This window comes from Schistocerca americana, chromosome 1 (assembly GCF_021461395.2).
Source record: "Schistocerca americana isolate TAMUIC-IGC-003095 chromosome 1, iqSchAmer2.1, whole genome shotgun sequence".
In the NCBI taxonomy this organism is placed as follows: Eukaryota; Metazoa; Arthropoda; class Insecta; order Orthoptera; family Acrididae; genus Schistocerca; species Schistocerca americana.
In genome coordinates, this window is record NC_060119.1 from 420986646 (window position 1) to 421012262 (window position 25617).

Below are 25617 nucleotides of genomic sequence, written 5' to 3' on the forward strand. Positions count from 1 at the left end.
TCGGCTTTACTCCGCCCAGATCGTATAGCCCCGTCCCCTTTTGTCTGCAGAAAGTTTATTTCTAGATGCGACGAGGATTCTCCTGACAGACACATCACGTACACTACGCACGCATTCAAAAATCAACTTCAGTTTCATTCAGAAATGTACTTAAAATGTGTTCAGTAAAGTTAAAAAAACCAACAGGAATGCGCTTCAAAATCATATGAATAATCGATTTGTGAAACAAGTTTTTTTTCCTCCGGAATATGAATTTGGCGCCCTGTTTTCTTGTTGGAACTACCTGCTTGCTGTGACTGCTTGCACAGCCAACAGCCACATTCCTACGTCCAGAAGCAGGAGAATCTACTACTCAAACGCGACTCAACTGCGCATGCTAAAACGAATCTGACTTCACGCTCAGTGGAGGCAATTTGTTGTTATGAAGCATTGCATAGTCTTCCTAAGGCCTTTGACACATTTTGCTGTTGGCAGACGCTTGCATGAGCACTGTGTGTCATCGTATATGGCGCATTTCCTTTTCAATTTCTTTTCGATTTTTTTCTCTAGTTTATGTTTTATTGTTGAAGTATTATTCTGCAGTAGTATCCTTTCTTAGGTAATATACTATGTTACAGTCTTGGCTCTTACCAGTCAAAATTACAAAAAGTTAACAGAAAACTAAAACAATGAAAAATTCCCGGGTTTTTCCCGGTTTTCTGCCAGATAAAAAATTCCCGGGTTTTTCCCGGATCTCCCAGGTCGTATACATCCTGATAAAGTACTTCTGCGAGCAATGTCCGTAAGTGATGCTAAGTAGGAAACCTTCAAATCTCTTTTCAAAGGATCCTACAACAATAAACAGAATCTTGCAGAGCTTTACCCTGTGAAGATAAGGATGTAATCATTCTGAAAGTTAGTAAGAGTCATGCATTGTTGGAATGCTCATTGCAATGCAAGACAGCGCCCTGTTCCATTTCAGGAGAATAAATTTGCAATCTGTGTTGTACTACTAAATAAAAACTATTTGGGCCAGGAAATAATTTATTAAAACATGTCACAGTCCCAAAAGGGTTTTCCATATTCCTTTGTGGAATAAATGTGTACATTGCATTGTTTGGCTCCTGGTAAAAAAATAAAAAAATCGTGGTTATATTCTGGCGCAATGTTTAGTAATATATAGTTCCTTATTCCAATAACTGAAAGTCAGTTTTATCATACATGCATGACCTAAGCAATTCAAAATAATGTGACACAAGGGTTATTCAAACACAAAAATATATGTACTGTTCATGCAGTTTATGGAGCCACCCAACAATGTAAAGCTAGAAAGCTCAAATACTAAGAGTCTGGGCATTTTGGAAGCTTGGAAAAGAAAGAGCACACAAAGCTATTATAGTATTGTGAAGCCATATAGCATGAATTCATAGCACACTGTGGTTCTCAACAATGAGTTCAGTTTTATGGCTTGTGTTGTACAGATTCTTTTAGTGTCATGATTCACAAGCAACCCATGAGTGTGTTTTTTATGAGGCTTAAGGAACATGGCAGTAGAGGGGGAAGATGCTGCAGGCAACATATTGAACCCTCCCCCTGCTATAGAAGATGAGGGAAAGTGATGGAAATGACTTCCTGGAAAATATATCCTAAAGCAGTACATAAACCTGGGTCTTTGAAATTAGTAAAGAAAACTTGCATTTTGGATATACCGTAAACGGCTAGGTGAACAGCAGTCAAGGTATTACTATGGATAATGAAAAGACTCTTTGATGTGTATGTTTATGAGGGTCATAGCATACAGGTATGTAATTTGAAGATTACTTTTGTAAATCAAGGAAGGTCACAGGTTACAAGTGAAATAAAAGTATTTTTTTTTTTTTTTTACTATAATGTATGAAAGGTTTATAAGGAGTTTGTTGAGTAGATCTGTTGAATCATAGGTAAAGGTAGGCAACAGCTCTTCAGATACCACAACTGTATACAAAATGTTTCTCTACAGCAGGAGTGCTCAACCTTTTTAGGTTTGATATCTACTACATACCATTTAGTCTATTTAGAAATCTACAGACTTAAAAATTTGTAAAGGTTTAATCACAATATAACACTATAACCAAAATAAACCATTACACAAAATACATAAAAGGTAATTTTCTTTAAATCAAAAGTTGTAGGCCTACTACTCTACTGATACTGGACCAAACAAATCCGTGTAATGAGCAAGACTGTGTCGAATTGTTCATTAAAAGCCTTGCAGTTCGCGAAATCTGTCTAAATTCCAGTCAAATTGAGTGGTTTGACACCCTTCATGATTTCCTAGTAGAAATTCATCTTACTTTGGATGAAAATGTCAAGAACAAAATAAGCAATATTTGAAGGTATTTGGAAAGATTTTGAAGACTTTCCCTGCTCTATCTAGTATAGTAATAACAACTGGATTGACAATTGCTTGGAAAAGACAATAATTTTGGAATCCACATGAAGTGTAAATGAAATAAGCAGGTACTAGAAACTTCCAGTGACTATGTTACAGAAAATACATCTTTGTCACTGACAGGTTTCTGGTTAAGCTTAAAGACAAGAGTTTCCAATGCTATCAAATAAAGTGGTACCAAGGTCATTACCTGCCTCATCTACATATCTGTGTAAAAGGCTTTTCCTTCTTACACATGAATAAAAAATAAATCCAGAATCTAACTTCACAGTGAAAGTAATTTTAAAACGACCTTCTGTGGTTCGTTTCAAAGTTATGTCACACATAAAGCAGGTGGATCCTCCTAAACAAATTTCGAGGAAGCATTGAGCCAGTTAATTTCATAATGAAAACTTTTAGATTAACAGAGAAGTGTAAACTACTTTAATATTGAATGCTAGACCTACCAACTGTCTAAAGATTTTACCTGCCCTTTTGATTCATTACAGGTGAAATGTGAAACATTATAAAACTGTTAGGGCTATTAAGCCATTTGCACTGAATTCAATTACTTCCACGTTACAGTGCATACCCTTTTGTGTTACATCCATCATTTTACATTACGTGTTTTTTTCGTTGTGGAGGATCAAGAACACCCTGTTTCTAGCGTATCAAACCTTCATGATTCTCAAAGGAGTGCAGATGATTCAAAAAGCAATTCTGCACGTGTATGACCAGCTCATTCCTGCCTTCCCATTGCTGTCTGTTTCCTTGCTGTGCTGAGCCCTGTTGACACCTGGGCTTGGCGGCACCCACAGTACGGGCAACAGGACGGATCGGTCGGCCACAGATGGGTTTGGGCGGGTAAATGTGGCGCAGTGTGCGTCTCTGGTTGTGACTACAGCCATTATGAAATACATGAAATGTATTGGCAGTTGTGAATACGAACAACCATCAGGGAAAAACAATAATGAAAACTTGTGTTGGACCAGGACCCTCACCCAGATTTTTCACTTTACGCAAGCTGTCACCTTAACCACTTTAGCTATCCATGCGTGACTCATGGCCAGGCCCGAACTGCCACATGTTATATTTACTGTGTCACAACCTGTACTCATACACAGAGTACCTAATTTCTATACAGGGAAGAGCATTGTAATTGAAAGTCGCTACCTGGTGTTGGCGGATACATGCAATATTGCAGTGCCTGCACTGCTAAGAATAATGCTGCAATATTCCTTCAGAAATTTGTGCATTCATCTGAAAGATCTGACTCATACCGCCGTGGCAATAGACCGGTCGATTGCGACCAATGGGTTGAGAACCCTTGCTCCAGAGTGCATTTCATCTGACATACGTACATGTTGGTTCACAAAGAGTAAAAGGTCAATTTAATATTATCATAATTGCATATTGGGACTTGATTAGTCTATTAGAGGAGAACAGGGACATCTTACTTTTCGTGGGCGAGTGTCAGGGAAACACTAACGGTGTGTTACACATAAAGGAGTGTTTGTTGTAAAACTGCAAAACAAGTAGCAAAGTACTCTAAATATGACTCAGTATTAACAGCTGTAGGTACAAAAAATCTTTAAAAAATACCAGTGATATCAAGTAAATAGTAAACTCATAGAGTTGCCACAAGTTTCCCCAAATGAAATTCCCTGATATTTCCCATTCTGTATTTTTAAACACGTTATTAACTGTTTTTTATAGCTGCTCTAAACTTTGTGCTATGTATTTAAAATTTTCTGGCAACATCATCGTCTGAATTTACTCACGTACAACTCACCCAAATGACCACATGATGTGATCGCACAATGGCTAAAAATGCAACGGAATCCACAGCTTGATTCACTTCGAAAGATTCTTTCGTGGTTTTGAAAGGTACTTTTGTTTTAGGTGCTGCAGCTGTCTTGCGATTTTTTTGTGCCACTATGGCTTATATGTCGACATAAGGTGCTAACAAAGTACTAAGACAAAATTTGCAAGATGCTATTGTGTCACTGACAAAAATTCTTTCTAAACAGTTTGAAAACTTACTATCACACAGCCATTCAGCACGACATTTCTGGGCATACTGTGCCTTTACTTTAGCCATGTTTAGCACTAAAATATATCCAGTGATGTAAAAAACACACATTAACACCAGCACTGTAGGTATACTAGAAGATGTAACAATACAGGAACGAGAACAGAATACTGTGTATTATAAATGTTTAGGTGATAAATTCAAGAGCTAGTAGACATTAATAAATTACATAGTGCTATTTTCTGCAAGTTGAATGGATCAAGTTATTTTTAAAAGTAATTTTACCGTAAAACCACCCTAATATGTTTTAATATCTGCCATAATTCCAACTAGCCATTACACAGGTACTCAAAACCACCAGATTTAGTGGGAAAACCACTAACTTGGTAGCACTGGTACAGTCACAACCATCAAACGCAAATCCAAACAGAGTACAAAACTGAGCAATATGAGTATACATTCTAAAAAATGTACAGGAAAGAGGAAAAAGTACAGCCTATAGCATGTCACGCACGGCTTCCTGATTTCTACGAACTCTGAGGAGGACAGCAATTAAAAAGACTAATAAGCAAAGGACCTTCCACAATTGCCCAAAAACTGAAATGGGTTTTCAAAACAAGTGTCACATATTTGATGATCATTAGCTAAAAATCTGGAAAAATAATGGAATAATCTAGGGGCAGGAGAAAAAGCAGAAAATCAGGAGTCTGCCGCTTAAATCAGGAGAGTTGGAAGGTATGTGCTAGCACAGTAAGAACAGTGGTTTTCAATAGATGGGTATGTTTGCTTTCAGAACGCATGCTCATTGAAAAAGGAATTAATGAGATCAGCCACCTCATCAAAAGAGGAGCACAAAGAACAGAAACATCTGGAAAGTAGGGTGACGAGGCGTACCTTGCCGATCTTCCCTCTTCACTGAAAAACCAGTGGAAAGCTTCCACAATGAATGGCAAAACTTGACATTAGAAAATGATAGGTTACATCAAGCTATGCAAGAGTATGTCGAAAATGGCAAAGTCTGTCACTCACTTAAGTGTCACTATTATGCACAACTAAAAAGTCAGGGTAAAAAAATAATGCAGCCATTGAAGATAAAATCCCATTAAGGTCAGTGAGATGATGTACAGCCTTTAAGAGTCTATGCATCACTTAACAGTTGTAGCACTTCATTTACCAAGCACTGACAAAAATGTGAATGTCCGCTGTCTTTTGATTGATGTGACTGCCTCGGAGTGCTTAGCTCCTTCCACATGGATGATTTTGGCCATCTCCCCCAAGGTTGCTGAGAGCAAAAGACTTGATTCATACTGTGCAATATGTCTGGAATTCTGATGTCTTGTAGGCCTTGATGACCTCAAACCTCCAGTCACTCAGCCATTCATCACTGAATTCCACCTTTCTTGGTTTCACCATGATGTACTACTAGAGCACTGCAGGAGTTGCCACATGACAGAGGATGCAAAGTTGTTTGTTGCCAACACTCCTGCAACAATCAAAGGCTGGTGCACCTTTGAAAGTGAGATGTCGCACAAAAAACCCCATTTTCCTGACGAGTCATGGATGTTTCTGTCGGATTCTTTGATACCTTCAACACCTGCCTCTGTGTTTGTGGAGGCCAGACATTGAGACTGTACCTGCAGAATGCGAGAATGAAAAATTCACAGCATCCCTCATGACTCAAACAGTCATGAGTTATTGAAACGAGGTTTCGGCAAATGATAGCATGGAAATATCTGAGTATTTTTCTACATAAGCATGTGGAATTTTTTTATCTACCGCATTACATGAGTAACTGTAGACTTATGTAATGGAATGATGCAATTTTTTAAAATCTTCGATAGCTGCTGAAATGAGACTTAGTGTGGCTTTGCACCAAGATAAGTTAAGAAATTACACATTTGTTTTTATACCAAAAATGTGATTTTTCATAAGCTTATGACCAGGATTCTATCAACTGCAAGTGCATTAGGATGTTAGCGAAGTGACACTGTGCAAACTACACTTTATTTTGCCAAAGGAACTAAATTTTAACAAGGAAAGAAGAGAAACTTAGCTGTTATTCGAAATTTGCCATTTCTGAGTGGGTGGTTTTCAAGAAACAGCAAGTTTTAGTTGCTACAAACATAATGAAGGGGCTGGACCAATGATGATATTGAAAAACATACAATTGTACCATGAAATACCTTATTTCTGAGAATTGACACCTGAAGATTACACAAAAGAGGTTGTAAAACGTAAGGTGTACAAAGAGATGGTTGAAAAAAATTCTAGACTGTATTCCAACTGCACACCACAGTGTTAGTTATTATAAAGCAGCTATGGACAATATTGTCCATACCTGCTTTATTATAACTAAATGTATTTTAAATCCATCTTTGCAGCTACAGTGCACAAAACAATAGAGCCAAACAAGGAAATATCTATTAAAAAAAAAAAAGGGCACGTGGCGTTTCCTGATGTGAGCAAAAATTACTAAGACCAATATCTTTTGTAACAACCTGTTTTTAGGTAGAAAAAGCAAGACAAATGGTATGTGTGTTTCATTAAGAACACTGATGTTATTTTATTTCAATAAAAGAAAATACATTTATTGATAAAAACACACATTTCCTTGGAGTCTTAAGACAGATTTAAAATACCTTCACTGATTTCAGAAATAACCTCAGAAAAAAGCAGGCCTCTTGAAAGAAGTGTGTAAGGCAGGAATAAGTTGTGTAAACCAACTCTATAGGTGACCACCAATAAATTGTTGGTTCTACTATGTTTGCTATTGTTAGTTATTACCTACTGTGTTATGTCTAATATTTTGTACGTATTGTGTGATTTTTCTCTCGAGAAATATGTAAGTACATAGCGTACAAATCACCAGCGACTGCTGAAATTTTCTTCTTCTTTTCGCCCATACTTTTTAACATATAAACTACTTTAAATGCCGAAATGTAGTCGAATAAATAAAATGTCTATTAAACCTCACACTGTGCAATGTACTAGCTGTCAGAAGGTCTTAATTCCTGAAATTTATTGCCCATGGCCTGTGGCCTGCCAAGGAGCACCACAGTCCTGGGTTCATGGATAAACCACAAAAATCCGCCGCACTATGTCACACACAAACAGACATGGTTGCGAGCAGATCAGTGAGACTAGATCCGATGTGCAGGCCCTGTAAATTAGTGGGAAATGATGGGCTTTAGATTGGCGGGCCTGATCTGCTAGACACACCCACAGAAATGGGCTGTGGTTTTGGCCTGTCATTGAAATCCACTTGTGTGGCCAGCTATTCACAACTCATAGACATCATGTTGATGAAATGAGACAGGGGTGATCAATCCATGCAACAGATAACTTGTGCGAATACTCTGAGAATCAATAACAATGAGGATAGGTAGCAGCTCTCCATAAAGATGATCGCTGAGCGACAGACAGGCACACAGAAAAGACAATCGCACTCTCACAACTAAATTTTCAGCCACAGCCTGTCAGAAAACGAGAGCGCACACGCATTTAAACAGTCACTCATGCACACATGTCCGACGTCTGTGTCTATGGTCTATGAGAATCAGATCCACACAAACCACTCTTCACACCTCCCTGCCCCTCACTGGCACTTGCTACACTACAGGCAAGAAATGGTGGCAGCACCGGCTGCCTATCTCAGTAAACAAACCATTTCATCTATTGAGACAAAAATGAAATTTTTCCAGTGTTCTTTTCACACTTCCCTCACATGTTTGAAATTTCCTGATATTCCCTGATTTCCAGAACTTGTAGCAACCCTGAAGCTACTAACTGTGGATAAACATCGGATCTATGCTACACTGGAAAAGGCAGCAGCTTTTTTTCCCCCCAAAATTCTTTCTTTCTGATTTAGTTTATTAATTTTAAATAGCATAAGTATGCATAGTATTAAGCAGTATAATGATAGTTTATGGTTAATATTGTACACAAATTAAGTTTATATGATTTCCAAGTGTAAATCTATCATATGTAGTTGATTTTTCAGGCCAAAATCTCTTTTCTTATACCATCCATTATGAATCATTCATTTATTTCTCAGACATGTATCTAGTAATAACTCACCTTCCTCATTTCTGTGATCTTCTCCATGGCTTACTATGAATGCTTCATATCCTCTTTCATCATTCCAAACACTAGCATTAAAGTCTCCTACATAATCACAATCTTGTTAGATGTAACAGCACCTTCCAGAATACTGATAACATCACTTATGATGTGGAATATATTTTATGAGGGGGTTACCCCCTGATGCAGAGAGGTTTAGAGTACCAGGATGCGTCCAAGAATATCGAAAGCACCTGTGGCACACTTGCACAAGTTCAAACAAAATAAATAGATAAAATATGGGGTTTAGATAGATAATTATTTTGATTTTAATATTAGTTAACTGCTTTTAAGTACACGAGGCCTTTAAAAAGTAAATTACACACATTGTTTCACGTTAATACCATAACATAATCTGAGTGATACATTGTCAGAGGAGGGGCATATGTTCTGGGTTTCCTGCAGACATAGTTTTGTAAGTATAGTTAACAGGTGCATCACAATATGTGAGTAAAATGGTGTGACAACTGGACATGTACTCTGAAACTGAAGTAAACAGGACAGTGTGGTTATTGTGGGTGAAACATCCAAGTTGCAAACAGATTCCCTATGAAATTCTAGCAGTATATGGATCAAATGCTATGTCGTGTCCAGCTGCAGTGAAATGACCAAGACTGCACAGATGTAAATGATGGCGATCAGGTGAGAAAGGCCATCAACACTGACCACTGACAATGTCCAGGAAATCGAGGAACTAATTCCCAGCAATCACAGATCTTCCAATGATGAGGACCTTCATACAGCACTTCCTGAATGTATCCGTAACCAAGCAGCAGATTTCTATTGTTGAGGAACTGAATGATTGGTAGAACATTCTAATCGTTGTTTACAGAGACTTGGTGACTTGAAAAATAGTGTTGTGTATCAGAGTCACTTAGAAGCATACTGTAGCATTCAACCAAAGTTATTTGGCATGCCATAATAATTTGTAACTTGTTTTTTGAAGTCTCCTTCAATTAAACATACCATTACAATCCATTCCTCAGGAATGAGCATGGTCAAACTACTTTCATTCGTGTTAATAAGGTAAGTTAAAAATTTATGCAGCAGCTATTTTCTCGGGAATGATTCAACTGTATGAAATTTCAAATAAAAATAAACAAGAAAAACTGATCCATTGATCATAATAGTGCAACTATTTACTTACACAAACAGATTGATTGATCACAAAATTAATCAAGTATTTAAAAAAAGAGCTGATAAACTGTGTTAAAAAGGAAAATACCAATAGCAGTTAACAGGCACAAATTGTTGAGAGATCCCACAACAAAATGAAACACTGTTTACTTGTGCTGAATAATTCAACTTACTGTCTTTGGGCTTAGCCACTTTCATGTAGAAATGCATTTCAACAAACAAGGGACCATTTTCATGTGGTTCCTGCAAAAGAAATTACAAAGTTACAGTTTTACAGAAGTCTTTAATAGTAATAGCAGGAAAAGTGTAATCTTAATGTAATCTCTTTTTGTGACAGTGAAAATTATATCAACAGATTCATAGTTATGTTTTACAAAAACAGTTTTTTTCCAAGGCAGAAAAATTAAGGATCAGTTACTGCGCTTGTGGAATATGGGAATCATGACAGAACTGATAACACTAAGAAATTAATACCATGTCTTGAGGTCTGCCGGATTACTTCATTTGTTGTTTTTTTGTACTGAAAACGGGACTGTATTGACAAATCTTCGCAATGATCCCTCATAACAATCCAAAGCAACAAATTTTCTACTGGAGATGATGTAGCCTATTCCACCTAAAAGATAAGCCAAGAGAAAATACAAGAATCATTTCTTCTTTGTAAAATAGAGGATGCCTCATGAAAGATGCCCAGGAGGTGTCCGCAGGTCGTGTGGCATGGCCACCAGCTGCTGCCACAGCCGCAACCACCACCACCACCACCATCATCACCCCCCCCCCCCACCCCCCGCCTGACTCTGAGACACTAAGCTGCTGGTAGTTGGCTGCGCACACACTTCCCCCGAGTTAAGAATAAACAATGTTGTCATTTGATTAACCTAAGCTTATATTTATTTACAAGAGGTGCTGAAAATGATGTATATCTGTGGTAAGAACAGCCTGACTTCTCCTAAACACATTAGCAAACTCACTAAGAATTCTGGCTGTTGAAAGCTGGGAAATGACTAGTCGAACCCCATCTTCCAACTCTTTGAGCGTGTGGAGACTTGTTGCATACACCTTGTCTTTTAACATTCCCCAAAGATAAAAACCACATGGATTTAGATTTGGAGAACGAGGAGGCCAGTCAACTATCCTATCATCAAACACACTTTGTATTGCTGTCATAGAAGCACTGGAAATGCATGGTCTTCCATTCTCCTGCATTAAATAACCATACATCTTTTTGTTAGGTGTTGGTTCTTGGGATGGTGTGGGTAGGGGAGAAAAAAGCTTGCCATATATTGTTCACATACCTGTCAGAACGGATTGCTTCGTGTAAAAATATTGGTCCAATAATTCGTCTTGCACTAATTGCACACCACACTCCTGTTTTCACAGGATGCAGAGGTTGTTGATGTAATTCATCAGGATTTTTGGAGCTCCACCGTCGATTGATCTGAGAATTTATGTACCCTTACCTGACACCCCCCCCCCCCCCACCCCCCCAAAAGAAAAACAAAAAAAAAAAAAAAAGAAAGCTGTATTTGTTTGTAAGTAATGCCTTCAAAGGAGTAGTAATTGTGGATTGAAGGTATTACCTACAAACAAATTCGGGGTACGGCTACGGGCACCTGCACCATGCTACAGGAATCCTTCCTAAACACCCAGAATCTTAAACCCCTCATCTGGTTCAGGTTTGTTGGTGACATATTTGTGATCTGGATTGAGGGTGAGGACATCCCATTCACATTTCTGTAGAACCTCAACAACTTCTCTCCGATTTCCTTGATCTGGTCCTACTCAACCAAACAAGCCACCTTCCTAGATGTTGACCTCCACCTCAAATATGGCTACATAGGTATCTCCGTCCATATCAAACCTACAAACCACCAGCAATACCTACTTTGACAGCTGCCACCCATTCCATGCCATACAGCCTAGCCACACATTGTCATTGCATCTGCGTTGACGAGCGGCCCCTCTCGAAATATACCAAGAGTCTCACTGAAGCCTCCACAAACCGTAATTATCCTCCCAACCTTGCATAAAAACAAATTTCCCCTGCCTCGTCTTTCCAATCTCCTACCACCACATCAGAAAGTCCCACCGTCCAGCCACAGAGCAGCATTCCCCTTGGAACTCAGTACTACCCAGGACTGGAGCAACTGAATTACATTCTCCGCCAGGGTTTTGACTACCTCTCATCATGCCCTGAAATGAGAAATGTCTTGCCCACTATCCTTCCCACCCCTCCCACAGTGGTATTCCACCATCCACCAAACCTACACAATATACTCAGCCATCCCTATGCAACCCCTCTTCCCAGCCCTTTTACCTCATGGCTTCTACCTCTGTAATATACCTAGATTTAAGATCCATCCTATACAACCTCCCGCCACCACCTACTCCAGCCACAAACATCACCTATCCCATCAGAGGCAGGGCTACCTCTGAAACCATTCATGTGTTCTAAAAGCTAATGTGCAACCACTGTGCTGCATTCTGTGTGGGCACGACAACTAAAAGCGGTATGTCCACGTGAATGGCCCCCGACAAACTGGCCAAGAAACAAGTGGACCACCCAGTTGCAGAGCACACTGCCCAACACGATGTCCTTTATTTCAATGATTGCTTCACTGTCTGTGCCGTCTGGATCCTTCCCTACCAACACCAGCTTTTCTGAAATGCACACGTGGGAGCTATCACTCCAATAAATCCTGTTTCCATAACCCTCCTGACCTCAACCTTTGTTAGTCATTGTCCTCTCTCATACGGCCCTTTCTCTGTTCCCATTCCAGTAAAACACAGCCCTCATTCCTCCATCGCAACCAGTCTTTTTACTTCTCTCCTCTTCCACTATCCCCTCCCCTCCCCTCCTCTCCCCTCCCCTCCCCCTCCCCGTCTAACCTCCTGACTGCACATAGCTGCCCTGCCCTCTTTCCACTCATCCCTGCGTGCTCCCCAACAGAACGTCACTGTCCGCTAGCCCTACCATACTATCCCTCCCCCTCCCTCTCCCCATCATAGCTGCCTCCTTACCCCCACCCAGTCACTATTCCCATCATGCACTGGTGCTGCTGCTCGCAGTGTGGCCTCCGTTGCCTGAAACTGCAGGGGTGTGTGTGTGTGTGTGTGTGTGTGTGTGTGTGTGTGTGTGTGTGAGAGAGAGAGAGAGAGAGAGAGAGAGAGAGAGAGAGAGAGAGTTGCATTTGCATGAATGTGTGTGTGTGTGTGTGTGTGTGTGTGTGTGTGTTTGTGTCATCTAATTTTGATGATGGCCTTACTGACCAAAAGCTACATTTGTGATAGTCTTTTTGTTGTGCCTATCTGCAACTCAGCATCTCCACTATATGGCCAGCAGAAACTTTCCCTATCACAATATTACTGATTAAAATATCCAAACATTCATTATTAGTCTCACGATTGATTTGTTTTATGTTTTAAATTGACATGTTACATTAATTTTAATTAATTAATTTACTTTTTCAGTTTACCATTTCAAATATGTGTATTTTGTTAACTGAAAATAATAACTAACTCATTATCATGATACAAAATGATTATAGTAATGATAATCTGTAAATAAGTGCTTAAAACATGACATTTTCTTATGTCCTGCACATAAAATAAACAAAATTTCATCTCATAATATACAGGACAGAGGAACACAATATAAAACAAAATTCAGCAGTATTTCAAATTGTGACGGGTGACCCTATAAATACTCTAATTTGTATGAGGCATATTTCAGTACATTTGTAAACCTTGGCGATAAGAATTGATCATGTGCTAGTCACTGCAGCTTGTGATTAAACTGTTTCTCAACTGGAGATTGACACCATCACAACTCAACAGAACTAGATCTAAAAATCTCTCAAAGTTGTTTCAACATCAAAATTGTTACATTCCACCCTGGATTTTCCATTGCTTGATATTTTAATTAGGTATTTGAAAATGCTCTGACAGGACTTTGTGTACAGCTTACTTTCCAAAAATTGTATTTTTGAAACCAGCTTTATTACAAGTGGATGTATGTAGCTTTCTAGCTTCTTTAATTTGTGTTTTAACAAAAGTTTTCATTTTTCAAACTTACTTCAGGGTGAGGGGGTATTTCACAAAATTTCAAATTATTACAAAATTTGATTATACAGTTTTCAGGAACGTTAATTACAAATCAACTTTTATATGAGAAGAATTTTTTATATAGCTATGTTTTAAAGATATTCCTTCCAAATCTAATATGACAAATTATCTTTCAAACACACACACACACACACACACACACACACACAGATTTATCAAGATCATTTATCAACACTTAGAAATGTTCTCTTCTAAGACAATAGCTGTGTCCATGGTCAGTAGTGTACAGATAGGCAATGTGTGTGTGTGTGATGAAGCCTCTTATTGGCTAAAGCATGATTGACAAAACACACACAAAACCATCACATAAGTTTCACGATATGGATTCAACATATGGGGGGTGGGAAAGACTCTGACACACCTGCTGTATTCACCAGCCCTCACACTGAATGATTATCACATGTCTGGACAACTCAAAGGGGCTATGGGAGGAAAGAAATTTTATTCCAATGAAGAGGTGCAACATAGGGCGTGCAAATGGCACTGCATGTGAATAAAGTAACCCCCCGCAAGTGGAATCCATGCACATCCTATGTGCTGGAGGACGTGTGTTGAAAGAAAGGGAGACTGTGTCAAGAAACGAAAGACTTGTGTCGCACTTTTGTTAAATACAAATTTAAAAATATACTTCCGGTTTTCATTTGATACCAATCTCACAGCTATAGCAGATGTATGTAGAATGTTTGATGGAGCCACCAGCGTGCCGTCTGTGAGCTTGCACATATTATTATTATTATTATTATTATTATTATTATTATTATTTCAGCTGCACACTGAGCTTCACATTCTCGCAATGATCTTTGAAAGTAAGTGTGTGGTCAAGCTTTACTTGGAGGTATGTAGGAGTGTCCCAGCGTTGTACATGCTTTCCCCACCAAGCTATTAACAGTTTCTCCCTAGTTTGTCTATTTCTCAAGTCACCCCCCCCCCCCTCTCTCTCTCTCTCTCTCTCTCTCTCTCTCTCTCTCTCTCTCACACACACACACACACACACACACACACACACACACACACACACACACACACACGCGCGTACGTTCGTTTTGAATGGGTTAGACTTTAGGTGCTTATTGTGATAGTATTCTCCCAGATCTTCAATGACTGTAGTCAGTTTCATTTCTACCTCCTCAAGAGTTCTTCGTTGGGCTGCAACTGCTGTGTCATTAGCATAAATGAAAGCTCTTATGTCTGTTCTGACAGGTTGGCACCGGAGCAGAAATTTTACAGCAGCGACGACAGCACGGTGCCTTGAGGAAGACCATCCTTCTTGATTCTCCATTGGCTCTCCCCCCCACATTGAAGTATAAAACCCACTCTCACAGATAAAATGTAAAACTAAAGCTGCTGTGGAGGCATTGTCGCCCAAAACTGAGGGTAGGATGAATTAACTGGCAATTTGGGAATCGTTCTTGGGAGAAGCTAATAGTCGACTGCATCATAAATTATTGAAGTTATTTTTCCCTAGCTGAGAAAGCTGGACATGACAAATGATCTTCAAGAAGTGCATGAGCTGTGTCATGACATCTGAACATTCCATAGGCCACCATTCAAAAAAAGCTACGAACAACTGTCCTACAATCACTAGTGCAGTTCCATGCTGTTATGGATGCAAGTGGTCTCCACAATGAATAATTTTTTTAACCTGGAATCTAAAAATGGTATGTAATTAACAAATGCTAACCTCTCATGTGGAAATTAAAATGTTTATCTCTCAATGGTCTATTCTGTTCCCCATGCACTTACAAATGATTCAAGAAAGTTTCATTGTCCTACAATCACTTGCTTTTTGTGCCCCCCCTCAAGTTGTGCAAGTTTAATTAAAATCATCCCAAATGTAGTTCTACTGCCCCTAGGGATATGTTTCCATGATATAGTTTTCACTAGTCGACAGACTGATCATATTTACATGGGACAGGTTCCATATCTTTCATTTCCCTACACAGGTCTTCTACAAAAATAGTCCACCATGCTCTCAAAATTAAATCATCTTTTGAATGGAACTCTCTTTGCTACCATAGCTGCTTTCACAACACTTAAGGTGATAACACATGTAACAAGGAAATTTGCAGGAGCCAAAGTTGAAACCATCATCTGAAAGTGGCAGATTGGTGTATTAAGATTTGGATAAAGAAATGAGAGCTGCGAAATTTTCCATAAATAACAAGCTTATTTTAAGACCCTCTACAGTCCCCAATGTTGGGGAGAGGGATACTCTATACTCTAATTTATGTGCTTTACACTTTTGTAAGATTTCATGTAATAGAATTTTACCAAATAAGTTACAAAGATACTATTTTATTGATGAGGATTGTTTCAGAAAAGTTAAGCACTGTCATGAAATGGCTGTATAATGTTGACCCTCCAGCATCAGAATTCCTAAAAATACACTGACAACGATATTCTTATGCAAGAACACTTCTTGTATTGCTACTTCCACCATGGTTAAGTCAGGTTATCAAGCAGTGAACAGCACCTCCTAGACTTGCATTGCTAGCAATGTAAAAAGCCTTTTCTAATAGTCATTCTAGGTTCTTTCTCACACTATAAATGAGAGTAATGGTATTATTTGAGCATACCACCCTTACTTGCTTTCAGAAGTGCTAAAAATTGCTTCCCTCTATGAAATGGAGGACTGATCATCAATCCTATTTCAACTGAACGCTGGAAGGGAATTTCTTTTAATTTAGAGTTCATATGTAGAGACACGCCATACTCAATGATATCTAGTCTAGGCTAAGCACTGAACAGAGACAGATTAGAGTTCCCACACTGTGAATGGAAGGTTTTATGTTCCTTACTTGAGGAAAAACGAAACAACTAATTGCCTGACACAAACTACACAGGGACTTTGATCGGCTTAAAATTCTAATGACAGTCAGCCACTTTATAGGGCACACTCTCTGGTGCTGAAATGAAGGTGGTTTATTAATACACCCATTAGGGGTTATACTTCTCTTCTGCTAGTTATCTCATACAAATTATTCACGATAGAGATTAATCAGAACAGTTAAGAAATTCATGTACTTATCGCTTCTTAGCTTTCCTGGCCTTTAGCCCTGCACGTGATTTTCTGCATGTGAACTGAGTCAGTTTTTTGCACCAGCTTTCAGCTGTTCCTTGGTGCATACAGACAGTCATTGCATTATCAAAGAAGTCTGTCCTCTTAAATGACCAAAAGTTTTTCAGTTAACACACATCACAGCATCCATTTTTATGCTAGATTAATCCAGATAAATAAGTAGTCACCATACCAAGTTGTTTAAAATTCTTATTGAGCCTTTTTCTGAAGGGCTGTAGACTATATAGATGAGGGATGGATGGACAGCAACACTGTGGGGGCTTAAATATATTTTCTGAATACACAAGAAACTAAGAAAGAAAGAGTGTCATTATCCTTAGAGGTCCGGGATTTGACTATCAGGATGCTTATGAGGTGGTAAACAGAAAGCAACAGGGCTTGAAAAATACCTGTTTATAAGGTGAAGGATGCTGAGGACATACACAGGAGTGCTAATTTTTAAAATCGCAGCTACTGGCTTCCAGGTAAAGAGCAAGGTGCGAGAGGTACGGAACATGCGATGGATTTCTCTGTTAGCCAAATACGTCACATATAGATGCAGGGAACGAACGGAAGGGGTGCAACGGAAGGGGTGCAACGGAAGGGGTGCAACGGAAGGGGTGCAACGGAAGGGGTGCAACGGAAGGGGTGAGAACGTCAACTTAAAAGTCTTGGATATTTAATATCACACGATCAAGTAAAGCCACATTTATTGCAAAGCTACCAAACTGAGTGTGCCATTGAGACTAGTCCATCATCACTTAAAAACTTCTTCATATATCAAAAACTATACAAGTTACAGCGATATTAAAACACGTCATTTAAACCAAAGAAATGAATGAATGAATGAATGAATGAAAATAGTCCATGTTGTCCTATAGAGGGCAAAGACCTCTTACAAGTAGTGGTAGCTGCTTTTAAAGACTCACATGGTGAGCTAGTCCGCGTAAGAGGGTACAGCACTTAATGCATACTACATATTGAATTACACTCTATCACTTAGTTGTAGTTCTAGTACTTTTCACTCCTTTCTGTTTCTGGCTACGCTGGTCTACTGTCTTCCTGCTTGTTTTCTGAGTAAGTCCACCCATTTGCATCTTGGTCTTCCTGGGAGTCTCTTGCCGATGTAGGGGTCCCATGTGCTAGCTCCTCCAGTCCATGTGTCGTCTTGCAGTCTCGCCATGTGGCCAACCAATTTCCATTTGGTCTTCATAGCCTGTTGTGCTTTGTCTATTGTTAGTGACATCTTGGGTATCAAGATGTTGGATATTCTGTCTTTCACAGAGATGCTAAGGATCTTCCTCTGCATTTTCCTTTGGCATACCTGTGGAGTGTTTCTCTCTTTGGCTTTGAGAACCCAAGTCTGACATCCATATAATAACACTGAAAAAATGCAGCTTTCAAGTGCCTCCATTTTGAGGCTCCTATTCAGGGTTCTGTCTAGCCATATAAACTTTAAGGCCGAAAGGCTTTCCAAGCTAGGGAAACTCTTTGTTTTATTTCTTTTTCCATTTTGCTGTTAAAGGAAATTATTTGGCCTAGGTATATGTATTGTGATGCATACATTAGTTCCATTCCTTCAAGATATATTGGGGCTTCTAATCCACTTGTCATTACTTGCATTTTAGATTTGTTCATTGTGACTCCTGCCATCTTGCTTTGTGTGTAAAGCTCCTGGTGCATTGATTGCAGTTCCCTTGCAGTTTTGGGGAATAGGAATATGTCGTCAGCGAACCTCAAATTTATTAGTCTCTTGCCATTGAGACATATTCCATCTTTCTTATTCCATTTTAGTCTCTTGAATATATCCTCCAGTAGGCAGGTAAATAGTTTTGGGGAGATGGGATCCTCTTGTCTAACTCCTCTTTCATGTGAAAAGGTTGGCCTGTTTTTTCGGTTTTAACTCAAACGAAGCTGTTGTTTTGAATGTTTCTTAGTAATTGCATGTATTTTGCTCCTACTCCTTGATTTCTTAATGCTTGAAGTATGTTTGGGTGTTTGATGGTATCAAATGCTTTGCTGTAATCAACAAAAGCAAGGTATATTTTGAGGTGGCAATCTCCCAATTTTTCTACTTTCTGATTAATCGTTTGAATATGATCCACTGTGCTAAATCCTTTGCGGAAACCTGCTTGTTCTAAGTGTTGGTTCTCGTCTAGTGTGTTTGTTAATCGCCTTATTAGATTTTCATGAACAGTTTATATGGGTTAGACATCAGGCTTATGGGTCTATAATTGTTCATGTCATCTTTCGTATCTTTTTTGTGCAACAGTACAATCGTACTTGTTTTCCACTGGTCAGGAATGTCTTTGGTTTGTATGATTTTGTTGAACATTTCTGCAATTATTGGTGTTAGGAGATATTGGGCTTCTTTTAAGAGCTCATTGTATATGTTGTCATCTCCAGTTGACTTTCCATTTTTCAATTCAGTGATGGTTGTTCTAACCTCACTGTGTATTATATCAGGTATGATTTCAGTGGTGTTTGGGTCTGGATTGACAGGGTCGCAGTCTGTGGCTTTGTTTGGTAGAGAACTTATGTATATTGCTTTGTAGAATTCAGTTGCTGATTTGATTATATCCTCTCTTGTGTTTAGATGTTCTTCCGCCTGATTCTTCGTTCCTAGTATCCATTGTTTCCCACCCTGGGTGCTTATCCTCACTTTTCTAATATGTTTGTTTCTAGTATTTGTCTCGTCGTTGCTGATCGGTGTTCACGGATATCTTTCCACATTTCCCTTTCCATTATTTTGTCTAGATTTGAGTGTTCTTCTTTATTCCTGCCTGAAATATCTCTAATGTTTAACATTATCAACCTGTGGTCGATTAGCTGTATGGTACTCTGATTTAACTTGCTTCGACTTTTCTTCATTTGCTCGTCTTTGCTTGTGTCTTTGTGAGCTTGGTATATGCATTTTTTTTAGTGCGTAATACATTTCTTGAGTGCTTTGTTTGTATTAACAAATTAACTGCATAGCATCTGCGGTGTTAAGAACTCACAAAAGGTGACAAAATATGCATGTTTATGTCAGCAACACTATATAAGGGAGATGAGCCCATGGCACTGGGTCTTCTGTTCTACAGTCCTGGTCACAGTCTGTCAGCAGTGAGTTTGGGACAGGCAGCACTGGAGGGAGAGGTTTTGTGCAGCAAATCAGCCATGCTGAATGTGAAGCAACCTGTTTAATAGAACTAGTAGTGCTAATGAGAAACTATGCACTGTTTTGTTATTGTTTTGCAATGATTACACAATTAAAAGCTTTAATGTCCAATTTTTATAAAATTAAGGCACTTTTCAACTTTGAAAATGAAAGCATTTGTGTGATTTTTGCCTGGTATGGGAGTTCGCTTTGTTCGGCTCTGCTGTTCTGCTAGCTTCATTGCACTCAAATGAATGTTGTCCATGAAATGTTCTTGTTCACACAGTTTTTAATTTATTCCTTTTATTGCGAGGCCACCATTCACTAATGAATTCACTTTTACTGAATAAAGTAAACATTATTCAATTTCAATTATAAATACTTGCAGTCTTTGATTACTTAACTTTCCTATTTTATTAATTTTGTTTGCCAATGTTGCTGTATTTTGAAATTCTCATCAACTGCTTGGAAAGTCAGTCAGATCTAACAATTCTACAGCCAACCAAAGGGTGATAAATGGAATGATGTGTAACCACATCTTAAAAATGTTATCGACCCAAAATTCTACTAGATTGCCCATTTACCCAACACTCTGATATTTCGACTGCAATTTTAACAATAATTTTATCAGTCAAAAAGAAGCAGGCTGCTCTCATGTCGTAGAACACAGTAAACAGGTTTTGGTTTGCTAGGATCTATTCACACGTTTTTGATCTAATGGCAATGATTCCAGTTTCTTGTTCTTCACTTTATCTGTACTAGGAGTTCTCAGTCCTCTCTGGTGAGTGGGTTAAAATATATAGCTGGGAATACACAGTCTACTTTCATTTCTAGATTGGCAATTGGTAACTGAATGAACAGTTTGGTTATCTGGGCTCAGTTTTCTATTTGGATGACAGTAACAATCACCTGAAAATCATACTCACTGTAGAACATTACGTAACTTTTCATCTTAAAAAATTTCCGGAAATTTTGGAACACCAAACTCAAAATTGGATGGTAACCTGAGCAGGTGAACTATGATGATAATGAGTAGGTAATTCTGCAATAATACACAAACTGTAGGAATTTTCAAAATTTTGTTAGTTGTGGTTGCCACTATGAAGAAGATCTTTACTGGAATGAAGTGTCACAACCTGAATAATCTTAATTATGAGAGCAAGCTGAAAAGTAATGCCTCCATTTTTTTTTACTCAGTTCTGAAGACTGCATGACATAATGCACATCATGCACATTACTCAGTAGACTTTTCTGCTTCACTGACTCAAGTTCAGACCCTCAGCCACTAGATGGCTCCAAATTGTAGCTTCCTCCGTACTCCATACTTGGCTTCATCCACTTTCCATCCATTTCCAAAAATTAAGGAACACGTTTAAGGACCTCACTTTGTTCGTGATGAAGCGGTGCAAGAAGAGGTGAGGCTGTGGCTCTGTCAACAAAATCAAACATTCTACAGCAACAGTATATCAACACACAGATCTCTCATGGGAGAAATGTGTTCAGCACCAGGGTGTCTACACTGAGAAATAAATATGTAGACATGAATAAAAATATAGACTGTTAACAACATATGTTTTATTTAAGAAGCTGTAAGAGTTTTCACTTTAAAATCTGGAGACTTTACTTTTCATCATGTCCTCATAGGATACAAATTTGTTATCTTCAATAAATTTGAAAAAGCTGCACAGTTAATAAGAAGGGTGTCATTTCAAATCCATTTGGTAGATTTCAGTTTCTTTAGCAAAGCCTGCAACTTCTACCTTGGATACATGGAGGCCCAAATTCACAGTGTTGGAATCATACAGATAGTAGTGAAACCGAGGCTAAGTGTTTTGAGACATGTAAGCAATGGTTGTAAATGAATATACCACATCTCAAAGAAGCACTGCGTGTGAGGTATATGTTTGTAAATTGCTTCCATTTCACAACAAGCAATAGTCTGTGACAACAACATTCTAGCTTTATTATTGAAAGACAATACAGAATCATAAGTGATATAAGATCCTCAACAAAGAATTTTCACACAGCAGAAGTTGAGGAGCGGTGCTGGATTGTGTGGGAGGACATTCATCAATATGCACCCATCAACTTGCTCATGAAATGCACACATTGAAGAATACAGCATGAAGAGTACAGGTGGAGCAATTCTTGCACCTCAGTCGAACAACGGTTGCAAGCAATGGGCCAAATGATTTTCAGTCCGGAGTTCAGTTCTGTCAATGGATTATGTCGTAAAATATGCATTGCAACTGCCAGTCATCGCTCTGAATAGTTCCTGTTTCTTGTTGTTGCAATATGTTACTTATTTACGTCTAAAAACTCTAAATATTTGTTTTGACCATTCGTACCTCATTTCATGAACCATGGACCTTGCTGTTGTTGGTGCGGAGGCTTGCGTGTGTCAGCGATACACATAGTCGTACTGTAGGTGCAACCACAACGGAGGGGTATCTGTTGAGAGGCCAGACAAACGTGTTGTTCCTGAAGACGGGCAGCAGCCTTTTCAGTAGCTGAGGTGCAATAGTCTGTGTGATAGACTGATCTGCCCTTGTAACACTAACCAAAACGGCCTTGCTGTGCTGGTACTGTGAATGGCTGAAAGCAAGGGGAAACTACAGCCGTAATTTTTCCCAAGGGCATGCAGCTTTACTGTATGGTTAAATGATGATGGCGTCCTCTTGGGTAAAATATTCCAGAGGTAAAATAGTCTCCCATTTGGGTCTCTGGGCGGGGACTACTGAGGAGAACAATGTTACCAGGAGAACAATGTTACCAGGAGAACAATGTTACCAGGAGAACAATGTTACCAGGAGAACAATGTTACCAGGAGAACAATGTTACCAGGAGAACAATGTTACCAGGAGAACAATGTTACCAGGAGAACAATGTTACCAGGAGAACATTGTTACCAGGAGAACATTGTTACCAGGAGAACATTGTTATCAGGAGAACATTGTTATCAGGAGAAAGAAAACTGGCGTTCTATGGATCGGAGCGTGGACTGTCAGATCCCTTAATCGGGCAGGTAGGTTAGAAAATTTAAAAAGGGAAATGAATAGGTTAAAGTTACATATAGTGGGAATTAGTGAAGTTCGGTGGCAGGAGGAACAAGACTTCTTGTTAGGTGAATACAGTGTTATAAATACACCCAGCATAGTGAACACATTATTGTGGCCAAGACAGACACGAAGCCCACGCCTACCACAGTAGTACAAGTTTATATGCCAACTAGCTCCGCAGATGAAGAACAGACTGAAGAAATGTATGATGCGATTAAAGAAATTATTCAGATAGTTAAGAGAGATGAAAATTTAATAATCGTGGGCGACTGGAATTCTACAGTAGGAAAAGGAAGAGAAGGAAAAGTAGTACGTGAATATGGACTGGGGGTTGTACTGCCTCAAGAATTTCGGGGTAAATTCTAGAGACCCTCGTGTTTCCACAGTCTCAAACATGCGTTATTTTAGAGAGGAGTGTGGTAAAGTAGAATTGTGTCTACTGCACCACAATTATGTGTGTGCAGGACGGACATATATCGGACGGATGATTGACGCGGGCCGTTATCCGTGCAACGTCAAACATTATTGTGTGAACATTTGAATGTTGTTGAAAGAACAGAAGAGACAATTACTTATTCATTCATTCTCTTACTTTCGTAAGGTCCAGACACTTGTCTTCTTAAACTTGGAGAGATTTGTTGACTGTATTTATGGAAAAACGAATGTGATAGTTTGTGACGGACCAGAAGGTGTCTAGCTTACGAAAAATGTTTTTGTTGTATGAAAACTGTTGTGTGTGATGAAAATACAGTGAGATTGAGTTCAAAGTATTCTTGAGTGTATGGAGTTATTTTAAAAGTATAAAAAATTCCTCCAAAGTAGCATCTTATCTTCAGAGACGAAGTTGTGCAGGACATTGTAGCTGGCTATTCTGAAAAGGAGATCGGCAAAGGAACTCCAAGTAAGTTCAATAGCCAAGGGGGACTGTGAGTCTTCAACCCAGTACCACATTGTCACTCTTAATCACCAGAAACCACCAGAGGGTAAGAAATGAAAGAGGAAGCCGTCTGGTAGAATTCTGCACAGAGCACAATGTAATCATAGCTAATACTTGGTTTAAAAATCATGAAAGAAGGTTGTATACATGGAAGAGGCCTGGAGACACTGGAAGGTTTCAGACAGATTATACAGGGTGTTACAAAAAGGTACGACCAAACTTTCAGGAAACATTCCTCACACACAAAGAAAGAAAATATGTTATGTGGACATGTGTCCGGAACGCTTACTTTCCATGTTAGAGCTCATTTTATTACTTCTCTTCAAATCACATTAATCATTGAATGGAAACACACAGCAACAGAACGTACCAGCGTGACTTCAAACACTTTGTTACAGGAAATGTTCAAAATGTCCTCCGTTAGCAATGATACATGCATCCACCCTCCGTTGCAAGGAATCCCTGATGCGCTGATGCAGCCCTGGAGAATGGCGTATTGTATCACAGCCGTCCACAATACGAGCACGAAGAGTCTCTAGATTTGGTACCTGGGTTGCGTAGACAAGAGCTTTCAAATGCCCCCATAAATGAAAGTCAATAGGGTTGAGGTTAGGAGAGTGTGGAGGCCATGGAATTGGTCCGCCTCTACCAATCCATCGGTCACCGAATCTGTTGTTGAGAAGCGTCCGAACACTTCGACTGAAATGCGCAGGCGCTCCATCGTGCATGAACCACATGTTGTGTCGTACTTGTAAAGGCACATGTTCTAGCAGCACAGGTAGAGTATCCCGTATGAAATCATGGCGGTGAATCGAGGAAGTACAGTACATACTGACGAAACTAAAATGAGCTCTAACATGGAAATTAAGCGTTTCCATACACATGTCCACATAACATCTTTTCGTTATTTGTGTGTGAGGAATGTTTCCTGAAAGTTTGGCCGTACCTTTTTGTAACACCCTGTATAATGCTAAGACAGAGATTTGGGAACCAGGTTTTAATTTGTAACACATTTCCAGGTGCAGATGTGGACTGGCCACAATTTATTGGTTATGAACTGCAGAGTTAAAACTGACGAAACTGCAAAAAGGTAGAAATTTAAGGAGAAGGGACCTGGATAAAGTGAAAGAACCAGAGGTTGCAGAGAGTTTCAGAGAGAGTTTTAGGGAACAATTGACAAGAACAGAGGAAAGAAATACAGTAGAAGAAGAAATAGTGAAGGAAGCAGAGAATCAACTACGTAAAAGGACGAGGGTTAGTAGAAATCCTTGGGTAACAGAAGTTATATTGAATTTAATTGATGAAAGGATAAAATATAAAAATGCAGTAAATGAAGCAGGCAAAAAGGAATACAAACGTCTCAAAAATGAGATCGACAGAAAGTGCATAATGGCTAAGCAGGGATGGCTAGGGGATAAATGTAAGGATGTAGAGGCATATATCACTAGGGTTAAGATAGATACTGCCTACAAGAAAACTGAAGTGGCCTTTGGAGAAAAGAGAACCACTTGTATGAATATCAAGAGCTCAGATGGAAACCCAGTTCTAAGCAAAGAAGGGAATGCAGAAAGATGGAAGGAGTATATAGATGGTCTATACAACGGCAGTATACTTGAGGACAA

At 39.0% G+C, this 25617-nt stretch overlaps 1 protein-coding gene across 1 annotated transcript in view; it reads right to left on the reverse strand.

The window, feature by feature from the left end:
- Positions 1 to 25617, reverse strand: part of LOC124602442 (serine/threonine-protein kinase VRK1) — a 247412-nt gene that overhangs the window by 109887 nt on the left and 111908 nt on the right. Inside the window, exon 4 of the mRNA XM_047136321.1 lies at positions 9851 to 9920. Coding sequence (XP_046992277.1) covers positions 9851 to 9920 — 70 coding nt within the window. The remainder of the gene's footprint in view (positions 1 to 9850; positions 9921 to 25617) is intronic.